The following is a 23,623-nucleotide window of genomic DNA, read 5'->3' as shown; positions in this document are numbered from 1 at the left end:
CCGGATCGTTAACCCACTGAGCAAGGCCAGGGATCGAACCCGCAACCTCATGGTTACTAGTCAGATTCGTTAACCACTTCGCCACGATGGGAACTCTACTGGTGCCTTTTTAAAAACAGCTTTATTGAGATACAATTCAAACACCGTGTTATGCATCTGCTTTACCATTAAAAGTGTACATTCAGTGATTTTTTTAGTATGTTCACAGAGTTGTGCAACCATCACTGTTATCTAATTTTGGAACATTTTTATCACCCCAAAAAGAAACCCAGTACCTGTTAGCAGTCACTCCCTGTATCCCCTACACTCCCTCTCAGCCCTAAGTAATCACTAATCTACCTTTGGTCTCTATAGATTTGCCTGTTCTGGGTGTTCCATGTAAGTGGAACCATATAAATGATCTTTTGAGACAGACACCTTTCCCTTGAGACATGGCCTTTTTCAGGGCTCATCTGTCTTATAGTATGTAGCAGTACTTTATTCCATTTCATGAATAATATTCCATTATATGTCTATAACTACATTTTATTTATCCATCAGTTGATAGACATTTGAGGTTTTTTTACATTTGGGAGCTAGGAACATTTATGTACAAGTTTTTGTGTGGACATATGTTTTCATTTCTCTTAGGTTTGTACCTATAAACCCACATTGGTTCTTGCACATATTAGGCTTAGATTGTGTCTGTGGGTTTGAAGTGTAGTAAAATGAATGGACCTGGCCAAACATAATGACTCTTCTTTTTAATTTTGAAAGTTAAAAGATTCTGCAGTAATGGAGTTGGTGTGAAGCCAGCAGTAAAATAGGAGAAAAAGCAAGAAAACTATTTTTTACGAGGAGGAAAAGGGGAAAAAAGAAAGGCTTTCAGACTTGCTGACCTTATAAACACACTTCCTTGCCAACCTACTTTTCTTTCTTCCTGTCTCTCTCCATTTCTCGTGCATATCAGTATTCATCTCATAATTACTACCTATGAACTTACCTGGAGGAGAACTATGTATGTAGATTCCAAGACCAGTGTGAGAACATTACATTGGCATCCATGATTATGCAGCTGTGTTATTCACTTCAGACTCTTAAAAGAAAGTTTGGTCCCGGAATGGCAGGAATGAAGTTTTCTTGTACTCTGATTGTCATCATTTATGCAGCATATGATCTAATTGTCTCCTACTAGCCCAAGTTTCAGATTTCATAGTACAGTATAGGGAATTCTGAGGAAATCTTTAATAGTTTGATACAAAGGAATTTCAACTTAGTTTTATAGAATGTATAAAAGTAAGTGAGGATTGAAATAATGATTGGCCATTTTAAAGCACCTAATATGTTTACTAGAATATATATCTTGGCATCTACTGTATTTAATAAGTACTGTCTTTTTAATATCAGCTACTAATGTGGAAATCATTTTTAACTATTGACATTATTGTAGAGGGGAATCTAAAAATCTTAGATTAAGTACAACTTTATATTACAATCACAGAAATAGGAATGGCAGGAGTTCCCGTCGTGGCACAGCGGAAACGAGTCTCACTAGGAACCATGAAGTTGCAGGTTCGATCCCTGGCCTCGCTCAGTGGATTAAGGATCTGCCGTTTCCATGAGCTGTGGTGTGGGTGACAGATGAGGCTCAGATCTGGCGTTGCTGTGGCTCTGGTGTAGGCCGACAGCAACAGCTCTGATTAGACCCCTAGCCTGGGAAGCTCCATATGCCACGCGAGAGCGGCCCTAGAAAAGGCAAAAAGACAAAAAAATTTTAAAAAAAAAGAAATAGGAATGGCAAAATGGTTAGCTTTTTAAAGTTAGGGGTAATTCTAACATTATATGCCATACACCCCATTTTCAGGATTCCCTCAATGCTACCTTCAGGGGGCCTTAAAAGCACAGCCAGTACTGCTTTTGCCCAACAGATCTCACCATCACTCTCATCGGCATCAGTCATAATATAAAACTGATTTCAAATGCACATTCCATAGGACAAACACCAAGCAAATTTTAATGTAATATAGACTTAAAAGTGAATACATAGAGAGGCAGTGCACTGTTCATATTAAGACACTTACTTAATTTCTGTGTCTAACTAGAGTCCTTCGGTGAACCAGAACTTTCTTTTACACACATTATTAGAGTAGAAGGAATCTTCTCTGTTGACATTACAATGAAGAATAATTATTCTCTGTTTTGTTAATTTCACCAGGTGATCTTCAACAGCATCTCCAAGCAATGTTCATATTACTCCGCCCAGAAGACAACATCAGGCTGGTAAGTTAATGGTATAACTTTCTAACTCAAAAAACTGTCTCAGATAGTGAACATTAGTCGTTTTTATGTCCCAACACAGTGCTGGGAACGATGTGAAATAGAAATGAAGAAAGACATGTCCTCATCATTTAATAACTTAGAATGTAATTGGGGATATGAGCTAATCTGAGGTGCTGTGAAATAATTTGATGGTTCAAGACTTGGTGAGTGCCAGTTGGTAAGTTATTGACCATAACACCCCTTGAAATTCAGAAAAAAAGAAAACTTGGGGACTTAACCTAGGTGAGGAAGGTTTTATATAGTCAGTAACACTTAATCTGAGTCTTTAAAAATGATGAGATTGGCAGAAAGAAAGAAGACAGCCATTCTAGATGAAGGCCTGACTGAAGCAAAAGCACATCTAAGAGGAACAAGGAGAGAAGAGGAAGGAATTCCCATTGTGGCTTAGTGGAAACGAACCTGACTAGTGTCCATGAGGATGCAGGTTTGATCCCAAGCCTTGCTCAGTGGGTTAAGGATCCGGCATTGCCATGAGCTGCCGTGTAGGTAGCAGACAGCTTGGATCTCACGTTGCTGTGGCTGTGGTGTAGACAGTGGCTACAGCTCCAATTCATCCCCTGGCCTGGGAATCTCCATATGCCATGGGTAGGGCCCTAAAAAAAAAAAAGAAAAGAAAAGAAAGAAAGAAAGAAAAAAGGGGGCAGGGGGATAGCCTAGGATGTGTGCTGGTCTTGGAGTCAGGAGATCTGCGCTTAGAGACAGTCACGTGATGATGGACAAGTTGACTTGCCTGACTGTGCCTGCTTGCTTATCTCTTTTCTACCTTTCACAGTTGAGAGAACCAAATGGCTGCTAAGGCATACTGAAAAATGTAAAATGCTGCCTAAATAATGGGGATTATCATTACTACAGGGAAGTTAAGATAGCAGTAGATAAGGCAGACAGGGACGTACCTAATGCTCTGAACTGTAGGTCTCAAACTGGCAGCCCACAAGAGGACAGAGATATGCGTTGTTTGGACCACACAGTGATTTGTTGTTGTTCTAAATCTGAGCCAGAATTTTAAAGTTGGGTGCTTTCACATAAAAATCCAAACTTGGGGCTTTTCCTCAGAAATCTGAAAATCTGGCACCACTGAGATGTTATTCTCACATGGCAAAACTTGGCTAGACATGATGGGTGGAGGGCATTGGTGTGGCCTGGGTTTTTAATTTACTGTAATCCCTGTATATCCACTTGTCGCCTGCACACTAAAGCCAAGTATCACCGTTTCTTCACTGTTTTATTATAGTAGAATGTTAATAAAAATATGAAAACAAAAATGGGATAAGTATGATTCTTTATGGGAAATGAAAATATTTCTGCCCACTTAATATTCACATGGCCTGCTTCACTCATTTACATTCCCTATCTCATCCTTGAATATTTAGTGCCATTAGTACCTCTCCCTCTTCAGTAAGTAGTAGTGAACCAGTACATGTTTTTGAACCAAGAAATTACATGGGACCCCTACAGTATTTTAGAAAGATTGCTCTGGAGCTAATACAGAATAGAGGAAGCCTGCTGGGTAGTTATTGCAGTAATGCAGGTGTGCGGTAATGGGCCCTTCTGGACTAAGGTGATAACTTGGAAGTTGAACTTAATATATCAGTGGAAATCCAAATAATTGATCTCTGCTTTCTGTCCAGGAAAAGAGATAATGAGCAGAATACAAGAATGACTGGAAGGTTAATGATCAGCTTTCTGAACTGTGTAGTGATTACATTAATCAGTCTGTGTTTAAATTCTGTCATTTTTTTCTCTTGAATGCTGACTCTGTAGCCTTCTTGACATGGCCACTAATTGCTGTTGAGAAACTCACTTTGAAATTTAAAGGAATTAAAATGAGATCTTCCATAATTAATTATTATATCCTAATCCTAATGTAGCATTATACTTACATAAAACTTGTCTATATTTTTTGATATACTTCTATCTTAAACACTTATTGGTAACTGAAAAAAATCAGCTGCAATTCTTACAGCATGAGTATTCTAAAGCAGTGATGCTCAAACTTGAGGGTACATCAGAATCACCTGCAGAGCTTTGTTAAACTGCCATTTGCTGGACTCCACCTAAAGAGTTTGCTTTGGGGAGAGGGGAGCAATGATAATTAACATTTTTAACAAGTTCTCAAGTGATACTGATTCTGCTTGTCCAGGAGTCACACTTTGGGAACAGCTCCTCTAAACCCCATAATAACAGTCGCTTGCATATATTACATGTCCAATAGAAATTTGTGGATAGTTACAAAAATTGTGTGGTTTGGTAGCACTAAAGCTGAGGTCTGTCACTCACTTCATCTCTTTCTCACTGATGAACTTCCAGGGTTTGGATTGCACCTCTGAATGTCAAAGTAATTTTAACCACAAGAGACATGGGAAAGCATAAGGGAGCAGTTAGGAAGGTAGAATTGGAAACTAAATTTTTCCTTTCCTGCTAAAATATCAAATTTTTTCTTTCCTGCTATTTTTTTCCTTCCTGCTTTACATTTATGAAATATAAATTTTAAAAATGTAACTCACGCCTCTGAATTAATTCAGAGTTCAAGTGACAAGCCATTTTACAGTTGTTTTGAATTGTTACAAACACATAGTCATTATGTTTCAGATTATTGAGTGAGTCATCTCCAAGAAAATGAGTGAATACATTGTGTGACTTTGGACAAATTAGCACTTTTCTAACTGAAAGGAGCATTTATAGACTCAAAGCAAAGCCTTTTGTTTTGAGTTAAATTTGAAATGCTGAAACTCTCATTTTGGGTATTGTGCATAAGGTTAAAAGTTTGATAGTCAACTGAAAGTCTTGCCTTTATTCTTTTTTTAAATAACCCAACAATAATTAGAGGCACTAAATCTCACATTTTGCTTTAGCATTGAAAATAGGACTAAACTAATTTTTCCTCCAGGGAAGCTCTGCATTGTAAATACAGTCTGAAGCAGTGACTTTAGTACTTAGGAGCTGATAAAATAAAGACAGTACTTGTACAGTACTCTTGCACATTATCAAAGACCCGTTTAATAAAAATATAGGCTGGGAAATTAAAAACTTTCTTAACATTTAAAGTCACTTTAATGTTCTTAACTAGGGCTGAGGTGCTAAGAAGGTACTAGGAGATGTTTTTGAGTAATTTGCAGGAGAGTTTGAGAAAACGAATTTTTTGTTAGAGTACCTTGATACACATTTTTGGCTGCGCCAGCTGCATGTGAAAGATCCCAGGCCAGGGATGGAACCTATGCCACAGCAGCAACCAGAGCTGCTGCTTTGACAGCACCTGATCCTTAACCTGCTGTGCCACACGGGAACTTCCTAAACATTGTTTTATTACCTGCTTTCATCATACTTTATCGTGGGTATATTTCCATGTCAGTAAATAAATCTGCTATTAATGGCTACAAAGATATGTCATAAGGGTTTTTTTTAAGTATTTCATAGAGATTTTTAAAAAACAATAAAATCCGTAGACTCCCTCAAGCTCTATTTCTTTTTGAAGACAGTGGTTCTTTAGTTTATTAGTGTCACATCTGAAGTCTATTTTAATTTAAAAATATTGGCTTTGGAGTTCCCGTCGTGGCTCAGTGGTTAACGAATCCGACTAAGAACCATGAGGTTGCGGGTTTGATCCCTGGCCTCGCACAGTGTGTTAAGGATCCAGCAATGCTGTGAGCTGTGGTGTAGGCCGGCGGCTACAGCCCTGATTGGACCCCTAGCCTGGGAACCTCCATATGCCGTGGGAGCGACCCTAGAAAAGGTAAAAAGACCAAAAAAATAAAGAGAGAAATAAAAATATCGGCTTTGCTTTGTTCTTTTGGCTAGAATTTAATATTTACATAGTTTTGAAACCTTTCTTTCCGATGGATTGGGTAAGCTGCCTGTCTAGACATTGGGACTTTATAATGTGGCTTCCCTGAGGATAAACGTTGCATGCAGGGGCATGATGTAAGACTCTGGGCAGAAAGAAATTAAAGACAAAGGTGCAATGTAAACTTAAAGAGGAATGTTTCCTGATGTTGGATGAGGAGAAGGAGAGAAGTTAGTGTATCAAATGGAGTTTGTGAGCTGCTTGTAATCAGATTAAGCATTAAACCAGAGGAGTTTTAACATCATTCTTTGGTAGATAAGCCTTGAAAACAGGTTGGTTTCTTTTCTCTCAAAAGTAAAGCAGAGGCAGATGACTTCTCAGACCTAGGACTGCTGAATCCAGTTCTCCTGAAACTTGTAGTAGGATTCCAAATTAGCAATAAATGAACTTTCCTGGAATAATTTTCTCACTTGCTATTGCTGCCATGTTTTAAAATCCAAAATATATTGTTTTAGCTGAGCAATTAGAATAAACTTTAGTAGTATCCTTTTCAGTGAGAACTTCAGTTAATCACATGCATCTGAATCACTGTCTTATTCCAGTCATCTGTTCCGTGTAAGTTCTGGAAACTGAAGAAACATTGAAATTGCTACGTGTTCTGATATTTGGGTATTATATGCAAACTACCATTTTCTTAATTTTTAAAAGAAAAATTTTTTTTAATTTTCAGGGCCACACCTGCAGCATATGGAATTTCCTGGACTAGGGGTCACAATGGAGCTGCACCTGCCACCCTAGGCCATAGCCACAGCTACAGCAGATCCAAGCCTTGTCTGCAACTTACACCACAGCTCACGCCAGTGCAGGATCCTTAACCCACTGAGCAAAGCCAGGGATTGAACCCATATCCTCATGAATACTAGTCGGATTCTTTTTTTTCTTTTTTTTTTTTCTTTTTTTTTTTCTGTCTTTTGCCATTTCTTTGGGCCACTCCTGCGGCATATGGAGGTTCTCAGGCTAGGGGTCTAATCAGAGCTGCATTAACGCCTGATCCCAGCTGCTTCTGCAACCTACCCCACAGCTCACGGCAACGCCGGATCATTAACCCACTGAGCAAGGGCAGGGATCAAACCCGCAACCTCATGGTTCCTAGTCGGATTCGTTAACCACTGCGCCACGACGGGAACTCCAACTAGTCGGATTCTTTACTGCTCCGCCACAACTGGAACTCCTTAAACGGAATTTTGAAGCTTTGGGTACATCCCCTGGTGTTACAAAAAAATTTTTTCCATTAAAAAAACTAATCTTGGAGTTCCCCATGGCTCAGTGGGTTAAGAATCCAACATAGGGGGAGGAGTTCCTGTCATAGCACAGTGGAAACGAATCCAGCTAGGAACCATGAGGTTGCAGTTCGATCCCTGGCCTCAGTGGGTTCAGGATCAGGTGTTGCCAGGAGCTGTGGTGTACATTGCAGACTCGGCTTGGATCTGGCATTGCTGTGGCTCTGGCGTAGGCTGGCAGCTGTAGCTCTGATTCGGCCCCTAGCCTGGGAACTTCCATGTGCCGCAGGTGCAGCCCTAAAAAGACAAAAGACCAAAAAAGAGAGAGAGCCTGACATAATGTCCTTGAGGATGTAGGTTCCATTCCTGGCTCAGTGGGTTAAGGATCCAATGTAATCCATTGTAATGTGATCCATTGCAAGCTGCAATGTAGGTTGTAGAGGTGGCTCAGGTCTGGCACTGCTGCAGCGTGGCGTGGGCCTGCAGCTACAGCTCCATTTTGACCCCTAGCCCTGGGAACTTCCATATACCATATGTTCAGCCGTAAAAAGGGGAGAGGGAGGAACTAATCTTGTCTTTCTAATTAGGATGTAGGTATTAAATTAATGTCATGGCTCCTGACCTCCTGGTTAAAGCCCCACTTCCCTTTAGTAAAAATTTAATAACTATAGGTACTGTCTAGAGGCCCATGATCAAATACCAACACCTCTAAGTACTATTCTTTATCTAAGAAGCCTAAAATTATGTGAATCTGTGATGTGTCCATTACTCAAGCCTAAATCAGGGTGAGAAGACTGAGGCCTTTCACATTAGCTTTGGGATCTTCTGTTATTAGATTAGGAAGGGAGGGCCAACCATTTGAAATGCTCAATATTTTAAATAAATAAATACTTAAATAAACAAAGGCATACCTCACTTTTAAAAAGGCAACTAATAGAGTTCCCATAATGGATCAGCAGAAGCGAATCAGACTAGTATCCACGAGGATGCAGGTTCGATCCCTGGCCTCACTCAGTGGGTTAAAGATCCCGTGTTGGAGTAAGCTGTGGTGTAGGTCACAGACATGGCCTCGTTTATTAATGCCTGTTATATAGATAAAGAAATTTAGGAGTTCTTTTGTGGCTCAGCGGAAACAAATCTGAATAGCATCCATGAGGATGCAGGTTCAATTCCTGGCCTCGCTCAGTGGGTTAAGGATCCAGCATTGCTGTGAGCTGTGGTGTAGGTCGCAGACTCAGCTCGGATTCCGCATTGTTGTGGCTGTGGTATAGGCCAGCAGCTACAGCTCCGATTTGACCCCTAGCCTGGGAACCTCCATGTGCCTCGGGTACGGCCCTAAAAAGACAACTAATGTTTTATCTGAATATGACAAAGAAACTTGCTGCCCATGTGCTAACTTGGCCTGATAACTTGCATAATTTGTATAATATTTATGGAGGTTTATTTATTTAGTTTTTCTTTTATCAGCTTCAGCATAGCTGATCATCACCCCTAGTTGGTGTAGAAGTTGTAGATAAATAATCAGGAGCACAGTTCGGTTGTTCCCATGCCATCTGTACATGAGCCGTGCCAGAAATTCTCAGAGCTTTGACAGGATAAAAGACCTCTACCATAGGGATTCAGGAAACTAAACAGTTAGTTCAGACCTTGCCAAAGCAAGCCCAAGTGTACATGTGCACTAGTACCGGAGATCTTGTTTTTAAGAAATTCTCATTTACCTGCACCAGATTTCTATTTAGTTTATTATTTTGTGGAGTCTTTCTAGAATCAGAGAGTCTCCCAGTCTTCCTCATTGCATTTACTACTGTCCATAGTTCTGTGTGCATAATGCTCACTTGGTCCCAGCCCACCAGGGCTAGACCTTCATGTGTTTAAATATTAGCTCCTCTTAGCTTCTCGCAAGTGAATTTGTTTTGAAATGCTCTATTATTACTTCATGGAACATAAAAGTCAGCGGAACAGCTCTCTTATGTGCTTGGAGTCAGAATAGGGGGCATTACATTCTTGATGAATCAGCTTTTATTAGAAACAGCCTTTGATGTAGCCACTTCTGCTATTCACGCTTAGAAGTAGCTTTTCCTAGGAGTATCAGAATAGAGGCAAAAATAGCCAGGAGAGTCTCACCTCCACCTTGCTGAATGGGTCTTTTGACCTATGTAACAATGTCTCTTCTTCTCTTTGCCTGGCCACTTTGGGAATAGTGATAGAGTTAAGGAGAAGGAGACTCCAAGAAGAGCAGCACTGAAAGAATTCCAAATAGAAATTCCCATCAGAATTGTGACAAGTGTCTTGAGCCAGTTGAAGGGATTGGAACGGTTTCTCTTCTGAGATAAGGAATAGGGGTGGGGGAGTATTTTATACAGAGGAAATTGCCTCCTGTGGACATTTACCTGGGTTTTTATTAATAGATTTAAAAAAAGAGTAGTCTAGAATGTACACTCTTTGAGGATGAGAATCATCTCTCTCTCATCCATCATTTGAATCCTCATAGCTGCTCCAAACATATACACTGTAGACATGCAGTAAATATATGAATGAATATTGACCATAAGCTATTTTACTTTATTTTTAAGATTTGTAAAGTAGCTTTTTGAGCTTTCTTATTAAGAAAATTCCTGAACATGTAAAGTAGAAAACATATCCACATAAACCCATTACCCATCTTTAATAACTATCAGCATTTTTCCATGTTCCTTTACTCTATCCCCCCTTTTATTCTTGTTGGAACTTTCTAAAACCACTCTGTTGAGGTATGATTGACATAGAAAAAGTTGTGCTACTTAATATACACAACTTACTGAGTTTGTAGATAAAGTATGTACCCATGAAACCACCACCACCACCTGTACCATAAACATATTCATTACCTGTGAAAGTTTCCTGCAACCCTCCCTCCTTGCCCCTCCTGCTGCTGCTGCTGACACTTAACAGAAAATCTACCTTCTTAGCACATTTTTTAATAGAGTTTATTTTTTAGAGCAGTTTTATGTTCACAGTAATATTGAGCAGAAGGTACAGAGATTTCCCATATACCCTCTATTCCACTAATGCACAGCCTCCCCCACAAGCGTTGAACATTTGTTATAACTGATGGACCTTCACTGGCACATCATTATTATTCATAGTCCATAGTTTACATCAGGGTTCATTCTTGGGTGTTGTACATTTTCTGGGTTTTGACAAATAATGTAATGACATGTATCTACACTTTAGTATCATACAGGGTTATTTCACTGCCCTAAAAATCCTTGGTGCTCCCCTAACCACTGGCAGCTACTGATCTTTTTCCTGACTCCATAGTTTTGCCTTTTTCAGAATGTCATAGAGTTGGAATCATACCGTATCTATCTTTTGCCATTGGTTTCTTCCACTTGGTAATATGCATTTAAGTTTAATTCATGTCAGAGTTCCTGTTGTGGCTCAGTGATAACAAACCCAGCTGGTATCCATGAGGACACAGATTGGGTCCCTGGCCTTGCTCAGTGGGTTAAGGATCCAGCGTTGCTGTGAACTGAGGCTTTGGTCGCAGACACGTCTTAGATCTGGCATTGAGGTTGCTGTAGTGTAGGCCAGTGGCTACAGCTCCGATTCGACCCCTAGCCTGAGAACTTCCATATGCCTTGGGTACAGCCCTAAAAAGACAAAAAAAAAAAAAAAAAAAAAAAAAAGATTCCTTCATGTCTCTTCATGGCTTGATAGCTCATTTCTTTTTAGCACTGAATAATATTCCAATAACTGGATATACCGCAGTTCATCCTTTCACCTACAGAGAGCATCTTGGTTGGTTCCCATTGTTGGAATATTTTAAAGTAAAACTGGGACACCATGTCATCTTACTCCAGATACTTGAGAAAAAAGCATGGAGTTCCTGTCATGGCTCAGTGGTTAAATAACCCAACTAGTATCCATCCCTAGCCTCACTCAATGGGTTAAGGATCCGGCATTGCCATGAGCTGTGGTGTAGGTCGCAGACAAGGCTCAGATCCCACATCGCTGTGGCCCTGGCATAGGCCGGCAGCTGTAGCTCTGATTCAACCTCTAGCCCTAGCCTGGGAACCTCCATATGCCTGCCGCAGGTGTCGCCCTAAAAAGACAAAAGCCCCCGCCCCCAAAAAAAGAAAAAGAAAAAGCATGACCATAGTGCCATTTTCGCACTAACAGTAAATCCTTAATATCACCTAAGACTATGTGCATGAGATTTTTCTAAAGGACCTGTTAAAATATCATAAATAAGCAATAGATATGAGTTTCCTGGTAGCCTAGGTTAAGACTCAGTGGTGTCACTGCTGTGGCTTGGATTACTGCTATGACATGGGTTTGATCCTTGGTCTGGGAACTTCTTTATGCCGCAGGCATGGCCAAAAAAAATAATAATAATAAGATAGATTGTGGTCGGTGGGCCGTAACTGAGCCAAGTTACTGCGGACCCTGCTGGTTCTGTGTCAGATTGCCCAGAAGACAGTAAGTCCTCCTTCACACAGCCAGTTTGAAAATAAAGTTCCATAGAAACAAAAGCTATTTCTAGAGTCTAATAGAATTCCACTGCATCTAAAGGGTGGAGTAGCAGGTGCCCTCCTGTATAGTGCCACCATGATTCTTAGAGTTGGTTGCCGTCTATATCAGCTGGCTGTGGCTTCATTTCCCAGGAAGCAGGTTTGACTTCAGTTTATCCTCCCCAGGGTCAGTTGGTTCTATTCCATTCAGCTCTCTGTGGACCAGTGATCTGATAAATAACTGAGTTCTCCTTTGGAGATCAGTATCTGTTGACTTGTACTAACTGCCACCATAAACAATCTTTACCATGAAAAAAATAAAATATAAATAAGCAATAAGTAAAGTTTTTGACAAAAATCATATAAACTTCTGGTATTTGAAACCAAAGAAGAAAATCCTATAGTGTATAATCTGTAAGAATTCAATAGAGTATATTCCTCTTAGATATTAAACTTTGCATTTTATTATAATTGTTGGTGGAACTTGGTTCTGTGAGTCAGATGCTTAAATTCATATATGTTACGTTCCACTTCAGAATATGCCCTGGTAATTATTATTATTATTAATTATGCTAATAGCAAGCATTGAGCATTAGTATATGCCAAGCATTGGCATATACTAATGCTCAATTTCATATAGTTTTTACAGCCCAACAGAACAGATATTAAGTAAGTAACTTATTGAAGGTTTCATAGTTAATACATGAGCTGGGATTTGAATTTAGGTCTCCTAACTACTGGCTCTGCTGTCTCCTTGAGTATGCTTTAAGATGCTAACATAAAAAGGGTTGAATGATCTAAACCGATCTAAATTTCTTACTGTCTGTTAATCTCTAGGCTGTAAGACTAGAAAGCACCTACCAGAATCGAACACGCTATATGGTAGTGGTTTCAACTAATGGTAGACAAGACACCGAAGAAAGCATCGTCCTAGGAATGGATTTCTCCTCTAATGACAGGTATGGTACCACAAAAGGGAGAATGAGAAAATCTCTTTTTAAGTAACATATTCCGGTTGCCTTTTGAGTTATCACAAAAACATCTTATGCAGTTCTGTTCTAAAAGTTCAGTGCATAAAACTGGAGAACATCAAAAGTATCTTAGCCATACAGTCTTGAGAGACAAAAATGTTTAGTGAATGCCTTTGGTGTGTATTCCTAATTTACTATTATTCCTTCTTCTTACCTTTAGGTAGTAATAATATAAAGCAAATGCTTTAAACTTATATCTCTGGGGGTGAGGGAGTGGGGAAGCTGGCTTTTCTTTGTAGTCCACTTTATTTTAAGCAGTAATGATTCACTTTGATCATTCTGGGTTACAAACCCTTGGTGGTGGTGTTCCAGTGTGTCCAGGGTTCAAAGAAAGGACACTTTATTTATTTAGTTATTTATTTTGTCTTTTTAGGGCCATACCCGAAGCATATGAAGGTTCCCAAACTGGGTGGGGGTCGAATCAGAGCTGTAGCCTCTGGCCTACACCACAACCACAGCAACGCCAAATCTGAGCCAGATCTTTTACCTACAACACAGCTCATGGCAATGCTGGATCCTTAACCCACTGAGTGAGGCCGGGGATTGAACCTACATCCTCAGGGATATTAGTCAGATTCATTTCCATTGAGCCACAACAGGAACTCCAAGAGCCCACTATAATTCCAGTCTCATATTTATCCATGGCCTTACACCTTGCTTCTGTCAAATGTTACACTTCATTTTTTCTTCTGAGTTAAAAAGAGGGGGAAATGGTTTTTCAAACTCAAAACAGAACCTTTTATAATCATTTACCTTTGGCTTTAGCAGCACTTTGCATCCTAAGATTAAAGGTGTCACTCATCACACAGAACCTGCCTTTTTTGTGCCCCTAAGGCTTGTTGCTTTCCCTTTTATTTTCCCACTTTTTCTGAAGAAACCCTGGGAAGACTGTGGAATGTGGCTGCTAAGCAGATCTTTGCACTGTAGATAATAAGCCTCAGGAAATCCTGCCAGATGTCTCAAAGCATTGACTTCCTGGTTGAGGACTAGAGAGTAATTGTGGAGTAGCTCAGGGTGTGACCCAGCCCTGGGAGAATTTAGGCACAAAGAGAAGAGACTGGGAATGATTCTCATTGTCTTAATGTTGGAAGGGGAAAAAAAAATAAAACCGCGTTGTCACTAGAAAGATTCCCAAACTAGTGTTTACCTTAGCTTGCTTGTACATAGCAGTCAACCTGAAAATGATTTGTGGGTTCACGGAGATCACAAGACCAAGTGTTGTTACCGTGTATACCACTCGCAGCCTTTAATTGTATGCTCTGAGATTACATAGGTTTGTAAACCACATTTAGGAAGCTTTTTCTCCTGCGTGGTTTTAACCTCTGGTGTTGACTGAGCAACACATCTTGCAGTAAGCACTTATTCTGTAAGAGCACCTACCTTGCCTACATTTACTAATATTTTAAGATGTCTGATTTGGGTTTGTTTTTGTTTTGTTTTGTTTTTTAATTCCTCCCCATGGTCACCCTGAGAAGTCACCACCTTTGGGTCTGGGCAGGACTCTGTGCTACCTCGTCCTCCTCCTGATTTGAGTTTTTCTTTCTCTAGATAGGTACTGTCCTATACAATAGCCACTAATCACATTATAACTACTTAAATAAGTTAAAATTAATTCAAATTAAAATTTCAGTTCCTTAGGCACAACTAGCCACACTTCACTTACTCTAGCTGTGTGTGGGCTTGTGGTTTCCCTTTTGGACAGTACGTTTATAGAACATTTCCATCACTGCAGAAGGTTCAAGTAGACATTACTGCTGTCCATTTTATTTCCTTTGTGTTGTTCTCCCTGACTTCTCCTGTGAACATCCCATAGAACAGGAACTGGAGCTGCATGGAAGCTTCACTTGAGCCTTGCCCTAGAGAGAGAAGGCAACAACTTCAGCTTCTCCTGACCCAGAGTGAGAATCAGATGTCTAATCTTGTCTCTCTTTGACTTTGTCCTTAAACGTTCCCAAAAATCATAAATCTTAATGTCAGTGCCCAGTAATTTATCCTCAGTAAACTGCATCCATCTTTAGTAATAGTCCTGCCTAGATCATATCTAATGAACGGAAGAAAATTTTCATTTATGGAAGACAAAATGTGATAAGAAAAGGTATAGAAACTAGTTTTCATCTTGTTTGATAATAAATTCCCCTACACCCTCTGTTGGAATAAGCTTGGACAGTAAGAGAAACGCTGCCCACCTCAGAAGACTCAGGTCATCTAGTATCATCTCGATCTCAATTGCTGTGTGAAGGAATATGTATCATTTTGTATCTGAGAATACAAAAAGTTAATGTTTCAAAACAATATTAAACCAAAGTAGAATCTAAATTGTTTATGATATACTCTTCCCAAGTAATTCTCAGGACATTTTACAGCCAGTTTATTTAGCCTATTTACAGGTTTCACATTGTGTTATTTTTAAGCAATAAAATTTTTAATATACAATATAACTTTGGTTTCCAAATTGCATTGGATACATATTTCAAGTTATAAAGTCGTAGAGCTTTATGGTGTTGTTTTATAGTTTTTCTTTGTACCCCCAACACTTCAAAATGTCTGGTACGTAGAGGCACTTGATAAATATTTTTTTTAATGTCTGAATATCTGTTAGAATAAATAACTATACTTCAGTGGAGAAGGTCTCTTGAGACTCAAGGTAAACTATATAAAAATTCTAGGTGTGCCTAATTCAGGCCTCTCCTTCCTGCTGTGTGAAAAAGCTTCTTAGCAAAAAAAAAAAGCTTCCGACCAGAATATAAACTGAAAATGTGATGTTTTCCTGCATATCATTGTCACTTGTCTAAAGTTTAACTCACATCTGGTCACAGGCTCGTAGATCACACTGTTTTGGGCCTTTTGTATCTTCTGTGGTTACTTAATTTTTAATTTGTCACTAAGCTATCAACCCTTCATGTTTATACGCAAATTATACTTGTTGCTAGGACCTGGCAAAGCACTCGCTAACAACAACAACTATTACTACTCTAAAAATAATTCACTCCACCTTGGGAAGCCATTTATTTTCAAAACAGGTTTTCCTTGCACTCACCTCATTTATTCAACAAAAACAGTGGTGGGGCTTTCTTCCTCCCTCCTAGGCCTGGTATGATAACTTTTTAGGAGTTCAGGCCCAAGGTTACAGTGTGTATAAGCTGTTCCAATCTTGGTTTGAGTCTTCTGAGCTCTGGAAACACTAGTGGAGTGGTGAGTTAACACAAGCTGGCAAGTACAGTGCAAAGCATTAAACACAGCCCACCTAGGGAATGGCCTTCATTGTTAGTCCTGCAGTGGCCCCAGGAGAGGGAGCTTGATATTCCCCTTGTTGATAGTAATGCTTTTACATAATGTCCCCACTACCCTGCCAAAAGCACTTTCCATTGTATTGAGTACCCATCACAGATTCATAGTCAACATTTGCTTTACAGTACATTCATATGTATTATTTCACTTTAAATATTTTAAATTCTTGGAGTTCCCATTGTGCAGTGGTTAACGAATCCGACTAGGAACCATGAGGTTGCCGGTTCAATCCCTGCCCTTGCTCAGTGGGTTAAGGATCCGGTGTTGCCATGAGCTGTGGTGTAGGTCACAGATGCAGCTCGGATCCTGAGTTGCTGTGGATGTGGTGTAGCCAGCCCAGTGGCTATAGCTCCGGTTAGACCCCTAGCCTGGGAACCTCCATATGCCGAGGGGAGTGGCCCTAGAAAAGGCAAAAAGACAAAAAAAAAAAAAAAAAATTCTTATGATAACCCTATGAGGGTTAGGTTTTTTTATCTGAATTTTAAGATGAAGAAATTAAGGTTAAGAGAGGTTAAATAACCTGTCAAAAAGAGTTGAAATAATTGGAGTTCCCACTGTGGTGCAGGGGTTCAGGATCCATCGTTGTCTCTGCAGTAGCTCTGGTCATTGCTGAGGCACGGGTTGGATCCCGGGCCCTGTGCAGTGGGTTAAAGATCCAGCGTTGGGGGTTCCCGTCGTGGCGCAGTGGTTAACGAATCCGACTAGGAACCATGGGGTTGCGGGTTCGGTCCCTGCCCTTGCTCAGTGGGTTAACGATCCGGCGTTGCCATGAGCTGTGGTGTGGGTCGCAGACGCGGCTCGGATCCCTCGTTGCTGTGGCTCTGGCGTAGGCTGGTGGCTACAGCTCCGATTCGACCCCTAGCCTAGGAACCCCCATATGCCGCAGGAGCGGCCCAAGAAACGGCAAAAAGACAAAAAATAAATAAAAATCAAAAAAGTAAAGATCCAGTGTTGCTGCAGCTGGGGTGTAAGCTGCAGCTCAGCCTGGGATCTTCCATATTCTGGGAGTGCAGCCAAAAAAAAAAAAAAAAATTGAAATATTGAAAGAGAACAAATCTAGGTCTTTGACCTCAGTAAATGGTAATTATTATTCTATCTTAGGCATTGTTGTACACCTTTTTTTGGTGTGTTATCTAATTTAATCTTTAGAACAATCCAATAAAAAGGGTGTTTTTATCCCAGTTTTACAGATGAGGAAACTGGAGCACAAAGCAATTAAATATTCTGCCTAAAATTAAACAGTTTATGCCAGAGTCCAGCTTCCAGAGCCCATCTGACTCCAGAGCCTGAGCTCTTAACCATCCTTCGCTGTCCCACCTCCCACATCCAGGGTTCTTTCTACTATACCACGCTGATTTTCTAGATATATTGGCAGAGAGAGGGTATAGGAACCTTCAGGAGACGGGATGGAGGGGGAAAATGCTTTACAGCAGCCTTAAGTAGAGAAAGTGGCAGAGGTCTAAGGTAGAGTACAGTTGTCCAGAGAAGTGGTGTGATAACACATTTCAGGGACCATGGCTTCCTATCCCAACCTGTTTCATTAACTTAAAGCTATTTTCCTCCCTGGGCTAGAGTATGATTTAAATAGTAGTTAAACATACCATAGAGCTACCCGTTTGTTGGTTGTTGACATTCCTGTTCACGCTGCATTTCAGCAGTGTTGTTTCAATGCAAAGTCATCAAGCACTTTTTTATTTATTTAAGCTGTAATATGTCTGTTTTGTCTCTCTCAACTTGTTTACAAGCCATTAACAATTACTTTTCCCTTTTAGACTATTGAGTGTCTTCTGGTATTCAAGAAATCTATGTAAACCTCAGAATTAGAATCAAGCAAATCACATATTCAGAGGTCTTCAGTAACCAGCAATAGTTCTTGGCATTAGAAATGATTCTTGGAATTGAATTGGGTGCTGTGGCCTTGGGCTGAGACCTGCCAATTGCAAATCAGCAATTACCTGGGTTTTTTGTCTTTTTTTTTTTTTTTTTTTAAGACAGTGGCCATTTCCACTATCGTAGTTCAGGAAGCTCAGTCAACAAGTTTTCTTTATTAACTATATACGGACCTAACTAACACCTGTTTCAAACAGCTCCTGGGCACATATGTTGGATAAATAGTAATATGATAACAGTTTCTCCACTCTAACACTTATGCCAGAATTCAGAGCTTAGGGACTTATATTTTGTGGTGAAAGAGTTAATAAACAAAGAACTGCTCCTAGAATAACAGAAAGTAACTTATGGACTACTTCTTATCTTGCAGTAGCACTTGTACCATGGGCTTAGTCCTGCCTCTCTGGAGTGACACCCTAATTCACTTGGACGGTGATGGGTAAGAGCTTTCCCTTTTTATTCTTCTACAGAAAGCCAAGGGGTGGGGTTCCATCTTAGTGCCCATTCATTCAGCTGAATGGGAGGCCCATTGTACCCAACTGAACTGTCATGTCAGCAGCTCACTGAGTCCTTTTAAACTCCTGTTTTGTAAAGTAGAGTAAAAGGATAACTTGCCAGAGCCTCTCACTTCTGTCCTTCTAGGCCAACTGTGGTAAGAATCCAGAGAAGAACTAGTTCATTGGCTCACTCTTTCATCTGAGCATGTGAGACTGTTGCAACGCTCTCCCAGAGGATGATATGTTCTGTTTCAAATAACCTCTTGCTGCCTCTGCCAGCTGTCAGCCTACAGTATAAACCCATTCCTGTGCCAGTTCCTTCCCAGTGACCCTCCACCCCCACCTCCTGGTGTTTCTAGAATGTGTCCCCAAGAGACCAAGATATTTGCTCTAGTTTGTAAAACCAGAGTCAGTTTTGCTAAGAACCCACAAGACTTCCAAGTAGAAATATACAGCAGAACATTTTGTCCATAGCTACAATTGGGAAACTGTGTGTGATTCCCTGACTCCAGTGTGGGAGTCCATTCATTGCGCTTGGTAGATAAAAGTCAGACATTTTGTTGAAGCTTTTCAATCAGGTCCTGTGCTCTGGTTAACTCCTACACAGAGTGCCTGATGGTACCTTCTACTGAGCCAGCAGTTGCTAGCCTGGGAAACAATGTTGAAAGCTCAACAACTGAAATAACCTACTCTTATATCTGGATGTTTGTCTCATTCTCTTTTCCTTAGTGGGTTCAGCGTATCAACAGATAACAGAGTTCATATATTCAAACCAGTATCTGTGCAGGCAATGTGGTAAGAGGACTTTTACTATCTCTATGAAACTTTTTTAACATGGTACTGGAATAATATTTTGTGAGAAGTAGTATTTGAAATGGAATAATTCTTTATGAAAATTCTATATGATCTGTTTGTGTGGCCATAGTTAAAGACAACCTAGAAATTCAGTTTGCAGATTTTCACAGTGGAAGGCCTTGGGCATTGGTGAACAAGTGAAATTCAGAGGTGTTCTTAGACTCCGAAAGATATTTAATGGATCAGATAGCCAGTTGGAACTGAGCGTTATAGGGACACACTGATTGAGTTAGTTAGTAGCAGTCTAGAGCCAAGTCTGAAACATCACAAGACTATGTGTTAGCTTTCAATTTCTTCAGGTAATCAGGAATAGTGTTGATGGAGTTGCTTTATGTATCTGTAAGTTTCCATTTAAATTGCTGGCAACTGTTTGCAAGACTATTTATGTAATGCAAATCAAGCCTAGAAAAAACACTGTAGTTGTTAATAACCATCAGCTGGTGCACTGACACATTGGTGTTACTATATGTGTCAGAAACTGAGCCTGGTGCTTTACATGGATTACATCTAATCATCACACCAGCTCCCCAAAATAGTATTATTAGGGTCCTATTAAGGATGAGAAAACTGAAGTTTTGGAGAGGTTACATAACAGCCTGAGAGTAGCTCTTATGCTTAGACAGAAAAGACTCTTATTCTCTTGTTCTAGATTATCTAGAAAAATAATCCAGTATAAGCAGGAATGCTGTGACTCTAGATTCGGAGGCATTCCCCCAGTCAGGGATTTGAATTTCAGTTCCTCATTCAGTTGCCTCTTCTGTAGTGGAAGTCCCCATAAGCAGCAGAATGGGCAGAAGGCAAACCAAACAAGCAATAAAGGAGCTTGAAAAATACTCTAGGGAGATATTTGCCCCTGAGTAACAGGATTGATAGGCTTCCAGTGTGTGGGGGACCTAAAACAGAGTCAACTTAACAGTTAACAGTCTTACCACTTCATACAGTGATTGAGGTAGGACACAGTTTCAGCTCATGTGTTTAAACCAGATTTTTAGATTTAGGGCATATTTCACAGATGTATTTCTCCTAGAAAATTTATGACCCCTTTTAACTGATGTTCAGTTTAAAAACAAACCAAGTAAAACCACAGCTTAAGTCCTATAAATGCAGTGTTCTCAGTTATATTTTGGAGAGGAATACAAAATTGTCAATTCTTAAGATAGCGAGGATTTAAGTGATTCAAGCTTTGATTTTCTTTTTTTTTTCTTTCTTTTTTTTTTTTTTTTTTTTTTTTTTTTGGTGTGCCACATGGGAGTAGTGAACTGAAAGTCACAGGGGAAAAAAAGATGGTGATGTATGGATCGAAGCGGCATTTAGACCAGGTGTTTCCTTCACAGGAAGCCACTTACTGCAGGCTCCCTTTCCTGTATGAAGCTGAAGTATGACGTGGCTTTGCATTGAGTGTGTTTTAGGGCACTTGCACCAGACACTTGTGGCATATGCTTTTGAAGCATGTGATTCCTGGATGAAGAAAAACATGCATTGAATATCCTACACATTGCATAAGCTGGCCCTTACCTTTGAATCTGCATAACCAAACTTAAATTCACCAAGAATTCTCTAAGAAATTGCCTTACCTTGAGTAAAAAGAAGCATTTTAAAAGATTCTGCAACTTTGTAAAGGGAAAATCTGTTCCCCTAATAAAAATGGACTGGCATGTTTTTCTCATCGAATTGGTAGCGAATTTATTTTTAAATTTACATTATATGGGGTTGACAAGGACTCACAGAACAGCATTGTCATATATTTATTGGTAGGAAAATAAACTGGAACAACCTTTCTGGAGAATGATTTGCCAATATGGCTTATCATTTGTATGCCCTTTGACCTAGTAATTCTCTAAGAATTTGTCCCAAGGTAATAATCAAGGGGATATGCAAATCTTTAACTATAAGAATGTATGTCAGTATTCTAATAATAGCAAAAAATAAAAAGTAATTTAAATGTCTGTACAGTTAAATTACAGTATATCCATGTTTCTTAATATTATGCAACCATTAAAAATTACCTCATTCAATATTTATTGACATGGAAAGATGTGGATGACAAGGTGTAAAGCAAAAGAACAAGTTAAATGGTAGACAGAATATGGTCATGTCTTTATCTTAGATCTGTGCATAAACAAGCAGACTGGAAGGACCTATACTAAAACCTTAATAGTGGTTATTTCTGGGTGATTGGATTACAGGATGTTTCTGCCTTTTACATAAGGTCCCTAAATTTTCTGAAATGAGCATGATCACTCACTCAAAGAAAAAAACAAAAAGTCATTTTTAAGAAGAAGATGTAAATAGATTGACCACAGAATCCTCTCATACAGTCCTTTTCCCTTAGGAGAGAGACATTAGTTTATAGCTAATAGGACATCTCATTCAACAAATTTTAACTGTGCTCCAGTTTTGAACTAGAAGGCATTCTTTTAGGCACTTGAGATATATCTGTAAACAGAAACATAGAAAGATGCCTGCTCTTGTGTAACTAACTTCCTAGCATTTCTGGCTTTAGCTTTTCCCAAATGTATAACCAAAAAGGTACTTTTCAGTTTTGTTTACCCTTCTCAAGTTCCTGAGTTCAGAGTCAGAGATTTAATTAGTCTGGATATAACCAGAGCTCTTAGATAGTAGCTCAAGTGTATGAATAAATGGTGTAAAGAAACTGGGAGACTAAAGCAGCAAGAAGGACAGACATCATTAGAGCAGTACATCTTGGACATTAAAGGACTTGTCTTCAAGACTTCAGTGATCTATCTTCATGATCTTTGTGGAACCTCTAAGAATCATAGGGAACATATGTGCTAATGTGATTCTGTGCCAAGAGAAACAAATCTTTATGTAGTAAACAAAGTAGATCTTTAGTTCTCTAGTAATGCTAGCCACAGCGCGCTTCCAACTGTAGGACTGTCAGCTCCATAGGTTCCCAGACCTGTTTTTCACTGGTAGGCCATCAGTTCTCCTGCTCCCCTCTACCCCCCATCTTAATAATGCATCATATCTTTCAGCAAGAAGTGTCCATTTGATTACAATGAATAGATAATATAATCAGAGACTCTTGAATTCCAAGGAGCAGATTCTCCAAATTCAATAGAATTTAAAAATTGCAGGAGTTTGGGGTACACATGGATTGGCCTTTTGATATATCACCACATTTCTGCAGTGCTCATTTCCCAGTATATCTTTCAGGTCTGCACTACAGAGTTTACACAAGGCTTGTGAAGTGGCCAGAATGCATAACTACTACCCTGGCAGCCTGTTTCTCACCTGGGTGAGTTATTACGAGAGCCATATCAACTCAGATCAGTCCTCAGTCAACGAATGGAATGCTATGCAGGATGTGCAGTCCCACCGGCCTGACTCTCCAGCTCTCTTCACAGACATGTAAGTCACTTACTGAGGATCACGGAAGCCCTCTCTGTTGTGTTCTCAGGGTAGCAAGCCTCATGTTCCTTTCTAATCTATTAGTCATTGTCTGCACTACATCTGCCATACAAAAAACCCTGTTCTTTATGTTGTGTGCAGAAGCCTGAAGAGTTTCACTCCTGGGCACAGTGGCATCTCCATAGTTAAGAACAGCAATACCATAGAATCCCAGTAATGCAGATTCCACTCATTTGTCTTTTTTTTTTTTTTTTAAAGGGCCTCACCCGCAGCATATGGAGGTTCCCAGGCTAGGGGTCGAATCGGAGCTGTAGCCGCCAGCCTGCCCCACAGCCACAGCAATGCCAGCTCCAAGCTGTGTCTGCGACCTACACCACAGCTCACAGCAATGCTAGATCATTAACCCAATGAGCAAGGCCAGGGATAGAACCTGCGTCCTCATGGATGCTAATGAGATTCGTTTCCACTGAGTCACGACAGGAAATCCAGATTCCACTCATTTGAAGACATAGAGCTTTTAGAGGGATGTTTCTAATACTTAAGAAAACAAGATGTTTCCAGTCATTTTAAAAGAATGCCTAGGTTGAGGAGTTCCTTTTGTGGTGTAGCAGAAATGAATCTGACTAGGAATCATGAGGTTGCAGGTTCCATCCCTGGCCTCTCTCAGTGAGTTAACGATCCGGCATTGCTGTGAGCTGTGGTGTAGGTTGCAGACGTAGGTCGGATCCTGCGTTGCTGTGTCTGTGGTGTAGGCTGGTGGCTACAGCTCCCATTCGACCCCTAGCCTGGGAACCCCCATATGCCGCAGGTGTGGCCC

The 23,623-nt window shown here is 40.0% G+C and overlaps 1 protein-coding gene and 1 pseudogene across 13 annotated transcripts in view; both read left to right on the top strand.

Moving 5' to 3' along the window:
* Nucleotides 1-23,623, top strand: part of SSH2 (slingshot protein phosphatase 2) — a 267,869-nt gene that overhangs the window by 202,252 nt on the left and 41,994 nt on the right. For 5 of the 13 annotated variants that reach the window (XR_014821493.1, XR_014821492.1, XM_084985384.1 and 2 more), the window contains 5 exons: nt 2,195-2,259; nt 12,711-12,832; nt 18,453-18,521; nt 19,309-19,374; nt 22,612-22,806. Coding sequence is in view for 11 of the 13 variants with exons in the window: in XM_084985384.1 (XP_084841510.1) it covers nt 2,195-2,259; nt 12,711-12,832; nt 18,453-18,521; nt 19,309-19,374; nt 22,612-22,806 (517 nt within the window). In the remaining 2 variants the exon portion in view is untranslated. The remainder of the gene's footprint in view (nt 1-2,194; nt 2,260-12,710; nt 12,833-18,452; nt 18,522-19,308; nt 19,375-22,611; nt 22,807-23,623) is intronic. The other 8 variants (XM_084985385.1, XM_084985379.1, XM_084985381.1 and 5 more) reach the window with 3 other exon arrangements.
* LOC146398288 (cytochrome c oxidase subunit 7A2, mitochondrial pseudogene) lies at nt 9,052-12,235 on the top strand (annotated as a pseudogene).

The sequence above is a fragment of the Sus scrofa genome, chromosome 12, assembly GCF_054392235.1.
Source record: "Sus scrofa isolate SSC_HxYL_T2T_F1_AM1 chromosome 12, Sscrofa_HxYL_maternal_Yorkshire_Landrace_v2.0, whole genome shotgun sequence".
NCBI classification, from domain to species: domain Eukaryota; kingdom Metazoa; phylum Chordata; class Mammalia; order Artiodactyla; family Suidae; genus Sus; species Sus scrofa.
Note: the sequence above shows the minus strand (reverse complement) of the source record. Positions and strands in the feature narration are given on the sequence as shown.